Source organism: Homarus americanus, unplaced genomic scaffold (assembly GCF_018991925.1).
Source record: "Homarus americanus isolate GMGI-L3 unplaced genomic scaffold, GMGI_Hamer_2.0 scaffold49667, whole genome shotgun sequence".
Classification (NCBI taxonomy): domain Eukaryota; kingdom Metazoa; phylum Arthropoda; class Malacostraca; order Decapoda; family Nephropidae; genus Homarus; species Homarus americanus.
In genome coordinates this window covers 2625935-2640632 of record NW_024738608.1, presented here as the reverse complement: position 1 = coordinate 2640632, position 14698 = coordinate 2625935, and the positions used below count along the sequence as shown (strand labels likewise).

The 14698-nt window shown below is 41.1% G+C and overlaps 1 protein-coding gene across 3 annotated transcripts in view; it reads right to left on the bottom strand.

Moving 5' to 3' along the window:
• Positions 1 to 8959, bottom strand: part of LOC121874112 (2'-deoxynucleoside 5'-phosphate N-hydrolase 1-like) — a 39246-nt gene extending 30287 nt beyond the window's left edge. The window contains exons 1-2 of one of the 3 annotated variants that reach the window (XM_042378063.1): positions 8805 to 8959; positions 5063 to 5243 (exon numbers count right to left, since the gene is read on the bottom strand). In XM_042378063.1, coding sequence (XP_042233997.1) covers positions 5063 to 5243; positions 8805 to 8885 — 262 coding nt within the window. In that variant the 5' untranslated portion in view covers positions 8886 to 8959. The other 2 variants (XM_042378065.1, XM_042378064.1) reach the window with 2 other exon arrangements.
• Between the last annotated feature and the right edge of the window lie 5739 nt (positions 8960 to 14698).

The window sequence follows — 14698 nt, the reverse complement described above, 5'->3', positions numbered from 1 at the left end:
ATTTATATTATGGTATTTTATATGTATCTTACTCAAATTTAATTAATGTACAATGGCAGTATTGTTTTGAGAAAGAACAGGCAATTTAGTTAGGCTTTGACGAGTGTTATCGGCGGCCATGGGAACCTAACCCATATTTCCCATAAGCCTTTAGTCTTACCAACCCAGGATATAACAACCTAACCCTCGCAGGTGGCAAGGGACTATCGTATATTTAACAAGTCTCTCCAAGAAGAACTTAATAACATTCAGTCAACTCCATTATCTTAACATCAACTTGACTTCTTTACCCAAAAAACACTCAGTTACTGGTAATATCATAACTCTTTGAGACATTCACATACTGTATCTGTATACAGTACATCCTAGATACATTGAATTAACTTTTGTTAGTCTAGAGCAGGGCTCACCAAACTTTTTTCACAGTGGGCCGGATAACTGAAAGAATGACGTGCGCGGGCCGCATAATCATTCTGTTCAATACTTGCAAGCCAGAACGAAAGCTCTGGTAACGTGAGAGTGTAGGCGGAGCTACCACGAGCCGGGGAAGGACTTGGGATCCGGCCCGCGGGCCGTAGTTTGGTGACCCCTGGTCTAGAGAGAGATAAGAACAATACCAAAGAACCAACCAAATCATTACCAATATACATGGAGTTCCCATAAAGGACAAGAATAAGAACTTTATACTTGAGTCTTAAATATAAAATAACTGTTGTTGGATGTAAATTACGACATTCTGTACGGTCTCTGGAAATTTTTAAATATACCATACAACATGAATTATAAAAACACACCAAGACAAGTCATGGTTCTGATGATACTGTATACAGTAGCTTGTTGAAACCTTCTCTTTTTTTTCATACTGTACAGGAAGACACTTGAAGGTGCTTATTAGATTTTTACTACAGATTTTGCTAAAGAATTATTGAATGCCAATTTTCATTGCAGATTTGTGAGGCATGTGCTACAATATAAAAAATTAATCTGAACTTATAGGGTAATACTGCATAGTATACTGTACTAGAAAGTGAGGTGGCCATTAAACTATTCTGAGGGTTTGGTTTATATCACTTTAATACTGTACTGTAAATAGTTTGATGCCACAGTCACACAGCCACAACTTGCAAACAAGCACTCATAACTGTTTATAGTATAGAAAGTTACAATGTGATTAAAAGTTCAAGATTAATTTTTCTAACGTATACCACTTCTGCAATAAAAATAATATTTTGTAACTAAGAAAAAAAAAGCTAAATAACCCCCAATATGTCTACAAAAGTAGTCTTCAGTATTACAGTACAGTACAGGTAACCCCCGAGATGCGATATTTCACTTAAACGATGTTTATAAACATTGTTATATACACTATATAAAATCAAAGAACTCGCTTTAACGATACCCATCAAATAGCCACCGATATCATTGGTAGGATTTTTTTTCTCTAGTGTAAACTACGAGTTATTTATACTGTAAGTGGTCCCTCGATTAACGAACACAATTCGTTGCAGAAGGTTGTTCGTTAACCGAAACCATTGTTTTAATGGGATTTTGGGTAATTGGTTCCAGCTCACTGAAAATTACATACAAACTAAAAATAAATGCAGTAAAGTACACTTACTTTGAGGTGTGCATGTAGAAGGCTCCTATGCACCACACATCTCTACTTTCACTTGTCAGCCTACCCACACGCCACCACACGGCCAACCCGCTCACTACAGCCCTGTGTCTGGTTCTTTGTTGCTCAAATACCTGCCATCGCATGGTTCCACGATTATCGACCAGCATCGTACATTGCACTTATCATTAGTTTTTCTTATACTATAGTAAGAGGACAGCACTAACATTTAGATCAAACTATGTTATGGTGACTGTGAAGTGATATTTTCTGTGTTTTTGATTGTAAGGTACATTGACTCTGTTGTTTTGCAAATGTGAGCAGCGTTGGCTGCTATCATTGTTTCTGTCATCATCTTTCGGTCTGTTTTTGTGACAAGTGCTTTTGCTCTGTTTTTGCGACTGAAGTGAGCAGTGGAACTTTGAAAATGTCTGGGAAGGCCAAGACAACCAAGACAATTACATCTCTGAGGTGAAGCTTGAGATTGTTAACCCTTAAGCCCTGGGCTAGGGTGCTGATGGCAGTACCCCCCCACCCGGGGGTAAATCGAGAAATATCAACTTTTCAAAAAATATTTTTTAACCTTTTAAAATGATAAAACAATAAAAATTAAGTAAGGCAAACTATATATTGACCCTCTAGAAACTTTCCTGACCACGCAGAGGGAAGGAGGATGGGGGGATAAAGAGAGTGTTGGTTTGACAGTTGACACTCGTGGTTCCTACGCACTTAGCAGCTATTTTTAGCTCGCCTTTGTGTCCGAGGTGGCCAATAATGTATGTATTTACTGATCTTAATACTTATTTGCGATAAATAATTCATTTAGTATATTTTATTTGCATATTTTTTTCATAAAAAAAGTGCTTGGCAACACCCGCCAGTCTGCCTGGCTGTCTTTGTGTTTGGTAGAGCAAGTAATGCATAAAATAATAATAATTCCACAAATAAATACATTTATAACATAATCATAGCATTGTTTTACAGTAATACTACCCTACACTGCAACTACACTACTTTTAGCAACATTACTTTGATACAACTTGATAAAATGGACAAACAAAAGTAGGTAATTATGTTCAGGAAGCTTCCTTGTGGCCGAGTGTGTGATGTGAGAGGCAGATAGTCCCACTGGAACCTGATAACTCATGCTGGGCATTTAAACAGTGGTGGGAATAGGTGGGCATTCTGAAACGTCACCCGGGGTACGCTGGCCGGACGTTCTGGAACGTCACCCGGGGCTTAAGAGTTAAGCAGCATGAGACTCCCCAAAGGCTGTGTGGGAGTCAGAGTGATATCTCCACTCCACCTACAAGTCCCTGTAGCCTCAAAGGGGACATGTGATGATGACCAGACTTAATCAATAATAATAATAATAATAATAATAATAATAATAATAATAATAATAATAATAATAATAATAATAATAATAATTGACGGTTTATTGAAAAAGTTCTGCAGCCCGAAGGCTGAAAATATACATTGGACATAAATGACTTATTACATACATTGGTGGTTTAACAAAAGCCTTCATTAGAGAAAGGTAAAGGAACATACAGTGAACATACAGATTATTGTAGGTGTTGAACAGCAAACACGTAGTGTAGTAACTCCCTCCCAGATGGTGTTAGGAGGGACCTCACGTGGTGTAGTAGTTCCCTCACAGATGGTGTTATGAGGGGCCTCACGTGGTGTAGTAATTCCCTCACAGATGGTGTTATGAGGGGCCACGTGGTGTAGTAATTCCCTCACAGATGGTGTTATGAGGGCCTCACGTGGTGTAGTAATTCCCTCACAGATGGTGTTATGAGGGGCCTCACGTGGTGTAGTAATTCCCTCACAGATGGTGTTATGAGGGGCCTCACGTGGTGTAGTAGTTCCCTCACAGATGGTGTTATGAGGGGCCTCACGTGGTGTAGTAATTCCCTCACAGATGGTGTTATGAGGGGCCTCACGTGGTGTAGTAATTCCCTCACAGATGGTATTATATGAGTGAGGTGTGGTGAGTGTTATTTACTTGTTTTGTACTGACAATAGTATTGTGGGAAATTTTTTTTTGGTGATACAGTTGCCTTTGGGGACTGACTGAGAATGTATCCCATTGAACCCCATGTTATAATGTTCCCTATCTACAATATTTCACCCAGAGACGGAGTTTTCAGGAACATAACCCCATTGTATTTTGGGGGTTACCTGTAATAAGCTTTCCAAATAAGCAACTAGGATATTAACAATAAAAATACTGTACAGTACGTATACTGTATGTGAAAGGGGAGTGTAATGAGAAAATTCTTTAAGCATTGAAAATAATATAGAATTAATATACAGTGACCCCTCATTTAACGAACACCTCGGTTAACGTAATTTAGATTAACGAACTGCCTTCCATAAGGATCTTCAATTCGGTTAACGAAAAAAAATTCGGTTAACGAAGTTCTTACGAACCGACCTCAACATGTTTTCGCTTGCACTGACCAGGCAACCAGCTTTAGTATCAGTCCGCCAATACATTAATCGGTTCTAGGGCTTAAATTCCTTACTATTTTAGTAAATATCAAGAAGTTTATACTATTCAATAATTTTAAAAGTTTAATATTCAATTTTTTAGTCATTTTAACAATTATTGAACTTAATTGAAGGTAAAGTGACTAGTTTAATGCGCGGCATCCAGCCTCTTAACACAGCAAACAGGAGTTAGTCTCTCTCTGTTTTCACTGGAGGTAACATCTTGCTTGAGACTCTCTTCAACTAAACGCTTTTTTTCTGTGTTCCAAGCAAATTATTGGTCATTTTGAAATAGATTTTACATATTGACAATATATAATGCAGTGCAGTGTTGATTTAAAGAAAATAATCTTGAATTACACCAGAGAGCTAAAATTTTATGGGTGAAATGGCACCATGGGGTGACTTCTCTTCCACCCCAATGCCTTCTCTTCTTCCTTCTCCTCCACCCCCATTCTAAATCCCATCATCACCATCATCATCATCCAGGAGCCTTCTACATACACACCTCAAAGTAAGTGAACTTTTCTACCATTTTTGTTGAATTTAGGAAATTTTCGGTGAGCTGGAACCAATTACCCAAAAACCCATTGAAACAATGGTTTCGGTTAACGAACGACCTTCTGGAACGGACTGAGTTCGTTAACGGAGGGGCACTGTATATGTACTACTATATACTGTAGTACAATATAACAAGGTTAAAAGTTGGGGAGCCTTAAATACGAGTCCATAAATACAAGTTAACAAAACTGAATGAACAAAAAAAAAATCCATTTATCTTTAGCTGTACAGTATAATCTAAAGTAATTTTTCTTTACATAATTCTCAAGTTTCCCATATATCGTACAATATATTAACACCAATTAATTATGTTCAACATATCTATAGAAAATAAATTTAGTGTTGAGAAAAATATACAGCATAACTGCTCTCGTTTTCACTCACCTTCCTCTGAACTTGTAGCAGTAGTCTTCGGGTCTGCTACAAAGGTCGTCAACACTGTTCCATATTTTCCCAATTTTTTCACAATGCAGTCATACAACTCTGCATCAGCTCGCCCGGCCCGGATGCTCCCAGCGAAGTATATTTTCAAGTTAGGGGACATGACTTTTCCTTTTTGATTACACTGAAATTTAATATCAATAGTGTTGTGTACTGTAGAATAAGTTCATTGTTAAATCAACAGTTAACTAACTTGAGAAAAATCCCTTTTAAAACTCTTGGTTAAAATTGTTATATGAATTTCATTGAAAAGTTTGTTTTTATGCAGATACACAGTACAGCATTGTAATTCCAATGTGTGAAAAATTAAATGAAATTCGTGTTTTCAATATCCTTATGTGGTGTGTGGTCTTGTCCCTTTATAATCTTGTCCAAAGTTAGCAATATTTGAAAGCATATACGTACTGTACTGTAAAATTAATCAAACATACAGTATTTCCCAAACTATCTAAGCATACAGTATTTTAAAGCAGTAATTCCCAACTTTTTTTTCACTCCATTCACCGCTTGGAAGAGTCTTAAAAATCCCCCATGGATCCCTTCATTTTCCCCAATAACCTTAATAATAAAGATGAAAAATAAAACGATTCTTATAAGGAGTAGAAGAGAATACCTTTCAGTTATTTTTAATTGTTGATAATTCACATAGCTAATCAATAATCACAATGACAATCAATTTTCCTATCAATACCAATACTGTACTGTATATCACTTAAATTTGGCTTAAAACACCTTTGAGTTGGCATGGCAAGATATAAATTCATTTGACTCACTGCCAAAAGGGAAGCTTAACCTTGCTTCTCAGTTAAGTCAAGTTGCATCATTACCATGGCACATCTCATGACAGGGTCCTCATCCAATCGGTTCTGACTCCACTTCTTTATTTGTAGAAGGTTGGTGAAACCAGGTTCCCAAAAATAGGTTGAGCCAAATGGCAAAAGGACTTGAAGTGTGATCTCGCTGGGTTTTGGATAGGACCAACTCAGTGTAAACAAGGATTCAGTCAACAAATTTTCTTTGTTGAGATGTTTGGTAACAGAATCATTCTGGAGATCAAGTTTGTTTTTCCTTAAATAGATTCAGATGAACCAGAACAAGTACAATAGTGCAAAACACTATAAATATGTAAATACTGTATTCATCTATAGTTTTTGTAAAGTCCACCTCCAATATGGCATTGGTTATTTGCCTGGTCACAATCCTTTACTTCTGCTATTTGTCCTGCATTCATTCTGATTGACCAAGGATGATGATGCTGATCCTACATTACTGAAATTGGTCACTTGCAAACGTAATGTAATGCAACGTATGTAACCTAATTTATCTAATATAACTTCACCATACAAGTAGAGGTATTTGCAAATGACTGAATTCAGTAATACTGTCTTAAACAAATAGCAGAAACAACCACTTCACATTATCTAATTCAATATCCAATGATGACAGACAGAAGAAACTGGTCATCAACAATGATTAGCCCATAAATTACAATTACATAGTACAGTACATGCTTGACTTTATCATTTCAAAATTATAACCCAAGTCAACCTATTCTAAGATAACGCTGAGAACACTTGTATTATATCACGACACAAGGTCCTTCAATTGTCCATTTAGCCGAACTCCTACTTCACTCCCCACAACTGTTAGCAGCTTCACTCTCAGTTACGTCTTTCAGTGCATAGTGTAAAAAAATTTAATACTTATGCAAAGATGAAAAACTGTACCAATTTACACAACAAATCTTGGATGTTTTCTTATTTCACAAGTTCTATATATATTACTGAGACAATCTACATCTTGAAAGGGTAGGAAAATTAAACCCAGACCACTTCTTCAATATGTCAGGCACTCCTAACATAAAGAGAACACAGCTTCAAACTCAGTGTTTTGACGTATGGTAATAGTGGAGCAAACGGCAAGGAAATTAAGTAAGGTTAGATAGGTTTCTTTGGTTGGTTAGGTTAGGTTCTATTAAATTCTGTGCACTGTTGTATCATTTTTATTATCGATTATCATCCAAAGAACATCCGAGGAAAGATTTAATAAAATCAAACAGTGTGTTGTGGTGTTAGCCATCTGTTCCAGGATTACCAAATATATAAATGCATTCTGGTGCTAACCGTCTCCACCTTTGCCCCCAAAATATGTAGTGGATATTTTGGCAGGACCAGCTAAGTTCCAGTTAATATATAGGACTAACCAGTGAGCGAGTTATTTTTAATGTTGTTTATTTTCTTACAATATTTTCATCAGTGAGTTCTGATATTATAATCATTTATTGTGGAAATTGTTCGTTTCATAGATAATTAGGTGCCTAGGAATGCACTAGTTTATCTTGCGGGCAGTAATGAGGCCCTGCTCTGCTGAGGGGCTTTTCCCGTGCCCGGGGCAGTTTGTTTTTAAGCATGTCGTGTGAAGGTTGTCGCTGACCTTACCTGGACATAATTTGTGAATTTTCGGGTAAGGACGACCAGACCCTTCAGTTGTTTAAAGATCACGACATTGTTCCTTTACATAGAGACTGTTTATTTTCTTAAATTATTTTCATCAATGAGTTCTGATATGATAATCATTTATTGTGGGACCAGCCAACACAGTAAATCACTCCGCCGCCCAGGGTACATAGCACCGATGCGGTCGTATCGTCTCACGTCCAGAAAATGCCTCAAATTTCACCATATCATAGTAAGTTCTTTCTGTTTAATATACAGGGGGATCCGGGGGCCGGTAAGGAAGTTAGGTAAGGTTAGGTAGGCTTGTTAGGATAGGTCTGTTTTTCATACCCACAAATGTTAAGTGACGCTTATTATTAAAATATCAAATTTTTAACATATTTCCACAAAGTACATCCATATCCACTATAATAACAGCGAAAATCCGGTGTTTTCCTATTTTTTTTTTCAATCAATTTCGCTCACTGGTTAGTCCTATATAATTACCAAAATACCATGGGAAATCCCTAGATTTCTGGTCAAAAACGAATTGGTAGTGAAACTTAAATTTTACAGGTAGTTCTATGGTTGAAGCGGTATGGGTAAGGCCAATAATGGGCTTAAAAATAACTCTACACAAGACTAATAACAGTAGGAAGACCTTAGCGACGGGTCTGACTAATTACCCAAATGTAGCCGCAATGAAGTCAAATAATGGTCCTACATGAATAAATCGGACTGCCAATCACTTCTCGACTAGCATTTGGTGTCACAAAGTAAAAAAAAATTGGAAAACGTAATTTAATCTGAGTTAATAGGTCGAGTGCATGTACCTAACCTAACCTAACCTAACACAACTCAGATTACATTAAGTTTACCAATTTTTTGTGACTTTATGACACCAAATAATAATCGAAAAGTGATTGGCAGTCCGATTTACGCTTGTAGGACCATCATTTGACTTCATTGCGGCTACATTTGGGTACATTTGGGTAATTAGTCGAACCCCCACCAACCTGTTATCTCCGTCATGGCCACCCCGAGAAGTGGTGGTGGTGGTTAGGTAAATGTAAGGTGAAATAATGGGGTAAAATTATATCAGATTGAATAAAAGGTTATGAAGTAGTATACTAGACCTATTAAAATACATTGGAAGTAACTACAAGAAAAATACTTCACCGTGACTGCTCAGTATATGGTGTCACTCCCGGAATTATTAAAAAAAGTGTTAAGTAGTTATAGGCACTCACCAATGGTTTGAATGACGTTTCCTCCTTCAAGTAAACAGGCGCAGTCGCATTAGTCACTACGGGCAACCGGCCGTTCACCATCACCTTGTGGATTCAGATTTAAGTTAACTACCGAACCGACTACCACATCCCAAGCCCTGTAACGGCGTAACTAAGTGCCTGTAACTCAGGGAAGGAATTACACAGAAATATTTCAAAGCGCGAAAATCTAGTTTTTTTATGATACTTTAAAATATTTTCAAATTTAATTCTTATACTTAAAAATATAAATGTATATAACAATTACAAAAAATATATCTTTAGCCATGGAGTCGATGTGATATGAGGTTTTTCGAGCAATGTTGCACTTTCTTTTTTTATATTTTTATCCTCTTCATCGCTAATCGGCTCGCTAGCCGCCCGGGCGATCGGCCACGTCTCTGTCACGCACTGTTGGCAAATACTGGGCATGCACCGGCTCCTGAATGCAAGGTAGGTATCTACTTACCTTGCCTGAATGTACCTGAACCTGCTCCAGTGTTGGTCAAGTCTGGTCTTGAAAGAGCTCACACTCGGTGCCGTCACAACACTCTCTGGTAGATTGTTCCAAGAGTTTACAACCCTCACTCCGAAAAAGTTTGCCCTCACGGTTTTCTGGAATTGCGGCTTCTTCAATCTTGAGCTGTGACCCCTTGGGGGGCGAGCGTCCGCCAGCTTCAAGTAAGGACACTCAACTGAGTAGTGGCTCCTGAGATGCTTATACCCCTCAACTAGGTCCCCCCTTGCCCGTCTGTAGTATAAGCTAGGCAAGTTCAGGCGCTCCAATCTCTCAGGGAGGCTGAGGTGCTCAAGTGCAGGCACCAGTCTGATGGCCCTCCTTTGAACATTTTCAACCAACTGACAGTCCCTAGCATGTACTGGCTCTCTGTTACGCACTGTTGGCAGGTACTGGGCATGCACCGCATTGCACCGCCTCCTGAATATACCTGACCTGCTCCAGTGTTGGTCAAGTCTGTTCTGGAAAAAACTCACACTCGGTGCCGTCACACCATTTTCTGGTAGATTGTTCCAAGAGTTCACAACTCTCACTCCGAAAAAGTTTGCCCGCACAGTTTTCTGGACTTGCGGCTTCTTCAATCTTGAGCTGTGACCCCTTGTGGGGCGAGCGTCCGCCAGCTCCAAGTAAGGACACTCGACTGAGTAGTGCCCCTTAAGATGCTCATGCACCTCAATCAGGCCGCCTCTTGCCCGTCTGTAGTATAAGCTTGGCAAGTTTAGGCTCTCCAATCTCTCACGGTAGTTGAGGTGCCGAAGTGCAGACACCAGTCTGGTGACCCTGTGGGGTTATGAGATATGTGTTCACACTCAGGATGGGATGGAGAAAGGAAACTCACAATGTGCTCACTGTATACATATTGTATTGGATGTACAATGCAGCTTGTTGCTGGGTAGGCAGCATGGTAACAAGCGTTGAGTAGAGAGAGCTGGTTGGTGAGGGTGCCCAGAGGAGGACACGCAGCTTGAGGGACGCCAAGGTCGCCGGTGGGAGCGGGAACCGCCAGGCTGGCGCGGAGGAGGAGGTGTTGCATGCTAGTGGCAGTGAGTAGAAAAAGGCTGGTCACAGTGGTGTCAGGTCTTATAAGGCGGGGGTAGGCATGGGTTGATAGTTGACCCCGCTCCGTAGGCGGCGCTGGAGGCGTAGGCTGGGGAATTCGAGAAGGTTCGGCTGCTCAGCAACAAACGGCGCTTGTAGGGAAGGAATCCCCTACAACCCTCCTTTGAACATTTTCAACCAACTGACAGTCCCTAGCATATCTCGGGGACCAGACGGGGTGACAGTGTGGCGTACGGGTTATTTGGTTCACACTCAGGATGGGATGGAGAAAAGAAACTCACAATGTGCTCTCTGTATACATGTTGTATTGAATGTATAATGCAGCTTGGTGCTGGGAAGGCAGCATGGTTACAAGCGTTGAGTAGAGAGAGCTGGTTGGTGAGGGTGCACAGAGGAGGACCAGCTTGTGGGTTGCCATGCTCGCCGGCGGGAGCGAGGGCCGCTAGGCAGGAGTGGAGGAGGTGTTGCTTGCTGGTTGGTGTAGGTAGAAAAGAGAGTGGTCACCACGAGGTCAGGTCTTATATAGCGGAGGTAGGCGTGGCTTAATAGTTGACCTCCGTCATGTAAGGCGGCACTGGTTGACCTAGACCACGAGGCATACACTGGGGAATTCGTGGGGTCGGCTACTCAGTACTACAGTACTCCACCTTCCCTCCAGGCTGTGTAGGAAACTTGTTGTCTGCAGGGTTGCATGGCACATGTGAGGCAGAACGGGCGGTGCATGCCACATGTGAGCCATAACGGCGAGGGCGTGGATGAGCCGGCCGCTAGAGGAGACAACTGTCTAGATCAGGGGTTCTCAACCAGGGTGGAATTCCCCCCTGGGGGGGAATTCAGGTTTTCAGGGGGGGAAAACTGATTCGGGAGCAAGAGATATGTTCGATGAGAAATCAATCACAGAATTTTGGCCCTTGATGTGCGATTCCTACCCAAAAGTGGCAGAAAGAGCTATCCGTGCATTGCTTCCGTTTGTGTCGACATATCTTTGTGAGTCAGGCTTTTCAACTCTGTTGCAAATTAAAACGAAGCAACGTAGTAGATTAGAGGTAGAAAATGACCTGCGTTGTGCCCTTTCAAGCACTCCTCCGCGTATCCCAGAATTGGCGAAGAAAAAACAATCACAGGTTTCTTATTGACTGTAATCATCATCTGAATAAAATTAATTACAAATTTACAATATCCTGGTATTCTATTGAACTTTTTGTTTATTGCATTATGCTTCAGTTTGGTCTGTTAAGTAATTCATTATAAATAAAAAAAAAACTATTTTACTTTTATTCAAGTTTTATAAAGCCATCAACATTTTCAATTGGCATTTAATTTGTAAAACTCCACTATAAAAATAATCCATGTAAAATTGTAAATGTATATGTACTAATATGGAAAAAATAAAGGATTTTCAGTATTATATGCATATTATTTGGAATGCACTTTTTGAGGCAGACAATCTTGGAGAGGAAGGGGGAATGACATTCTGACATATGGTGAAAGGGGTGCATGGGGCAAACAAGGTTGAGAACCACTGGTCTAGATACACAATATCTATGGGAGTAGAGAGGGAGAAAAAGGGTGTGTGGAGGCAATGAATGTTGTGCTTCCCTCACGGCAGGTACAGAGTCGTCAGATGCACCTGCTGGGGTGTGTGGGGTTGGGTCAGGAGCAGGGGCTGCGTCAGCAGGAGCGGAGGAAAGTCCGTGACAGCAGCAGGGTGCATGACAGCAGCAGGGTCCACGACAGCAGCAGGGTGCAGGACAGTAGCAGGGAGTACCTGAGGGAGAAAAGAGGGGTGTATGGGTCCGCACTCAGGCGCATGGGCCACGTCGGGAGCAGGGGCTGCATCAGGAGGAGCGGCAGGGAGTACTGCTGGGCCGGGGGCGGCGTCTGAGGCAGGACGGGTGTGTTGGGGTCGGTAGGACGTGGTGCTTGGGGCAGGAAGAAGAGCGGCTGTCTGCTTTGAGTAGCAGAGCTGCTCTAGGGTCTCTAACCTGCGGTGTAGAGACAGTAGCTGTAGAGCCGATGAGAGCTGCCTCTGCGTGGGTAAGCCAGTCTTCCATGTTGCTTGAAGACTGGGAGAGTGATCGGTTTCTCCTCCATCCTGTGTGAGTGCGAATCTCCGGGGGTCACCATTTGTGGCGTACGGGTTATTTGGTTCACACTGAGGATGGGATGGAGAAAGGAAACTCACAATGTGCTCTCTGTGTACATGTTGTATTGGATGTATAATGCAGCTTGGTGCTGGGAAGGCAGCATGGTTACAAGCGTTGAATAGAGAGAACTGGTTGGTGAGGGTGCTCAGAGGAGGACCAGCTTGTGGGTCGCCATGCTCGCCGGTGGGAGCGAGGGCCGCCAGGCAGGAGTGGAGGAGGTGTTGCTTGCTGGTTGGTGTAGGTAGAAAAGAGAGTGGTCACCACGAGGTCAGGTCTTATATAGCGGAGGTAGGCGTGGCTTAATAGTTGACCTCCGTCATGTAAGGCGGCTCTGGTTGACCTAGACCACGAGGCATACACTGGGGAATTCGCGGGGTCGGCTACTCAGCGACAAACATCGTTTGTAGGGGAGGTATCCACTACAACAGTACTCCAAATGGGAAAGCACTTCACTCTTGAAGATCGTTACGAGGGATGTCTAGATATATGAACGACCTTCTTATAAGACCCAATAATTTATTTGTCTGATTTACCTTCTTCTCGCAATGGCCCGAAAACTTTAGCTCATTGTCAACATACACACCTAGGTAAAGTAGCCGCTGCAAGCGGCAAAATCAAAATCAATCACATTAACGTCTCAAATTGTGCAGTTTTTTCATCCCGTTGGGACATATGATATGCCTCCTTGGTACGCCCCAAGTGCATCCTCTTACACTTCGTGACATTGAATCTCAGCAGCCACTTCTTTGACCATTCTTGGAGCTCACAGAGATCCTTCTGCAGCTCTTCACAGTTCGCTTGGTTCTTGATTTCCGGAAATAACTTGGCGTCATCGGCAAACATTTGTATGGAGGAGTGTACAACATCAGGCATGTCATTTATGAAACAAACAACAGCGGGCCCAATACACTGCCCTGTGGTACCCCACTTGTGACAGGTACAGATGATGATTTCATGCCATTAATCACCACACACTGCTTGCAGTCATGTAGAAAGTCTTCTATCCTCGCTAGGACATTTCCCCGAATTCCGTACCCTTCTAGTTTGATTTTCAGCCTTTCATGGGGTGCACTGTTGAAAGCCTAGGCAAAATCTAGGTGTATATTGTTGATATTACCACCCCGTTCCAGAATATGGGTCCAAATATCCAATTCCTTCAGCAATTGTGTTAAGCAAGAGTGCCCCTACATAAATCGTGTTGGCAATCTCGACCATTTTCTGAACGGTTTGTAACCTTTTGTTGTAGGAGATCTCGCACTAAGGATGGAGGTGAGAAGGGAAACTCACAATGGCGTTATATATATATATATATATATATATATATATATATATATATATATATATATATATATATATATATATATATATATATATATATATATATATATATATATATATATATATATATATATATATATATATATATATATATATATATATATATATATATAGGATATAGCGTTATATATATATATATATATATATATATATATATATATATATATATATATATATATATATATATATATATATATATATATATATATAAATATATATATATATACAGAGTTATATATCATATGTACAATGCAATGGTAGGGAGTTGCTGTGTGATGAGGAGCTTGTTGAGAGGAGGTCTTGTCTGTTTGAGAGCGTTGAGTAGAATCCTCTTCACGGCGAGGCTGAAGGTATTTATACGATTCTGCTGGAAGTAAGCGGCGCTGCTGATTGGCTGAGGTGAAAGGCGGGAACTGGCCAATCACCAAGCAGTCCGAAAGCGAGGCTAGGTCTGATGAACTCGCCACGGGTTGGCTGGTCAGCGACATGGTTGGCTGGTAAGCGACAAATCGGTAGTTGCAGGGGAGAGTATCCACGACAATACTCCCCCTCCCCTCCGAGCGCTGCAGGAAACTTGTTGTCGGCAGGGTTGTATTCCACATGCGAGACATGACGGGCGGGGGTGTGAACCACTCAGCTACTACAGGTGACGACTCTGTCTAGTGACACGAAATCTGTGGGAGACGCAAAGGGAGAAGGAGGGTTGTAGATAAGAGAAGGTTGAACAGGCGAGGAATGTGGTGCTTCTCTCGCGGCAGGTGCAATGTCCTCAGGGGCGCCGGGTGGGGTGTCTGGGTCCTTAGGGCCAGATGCAG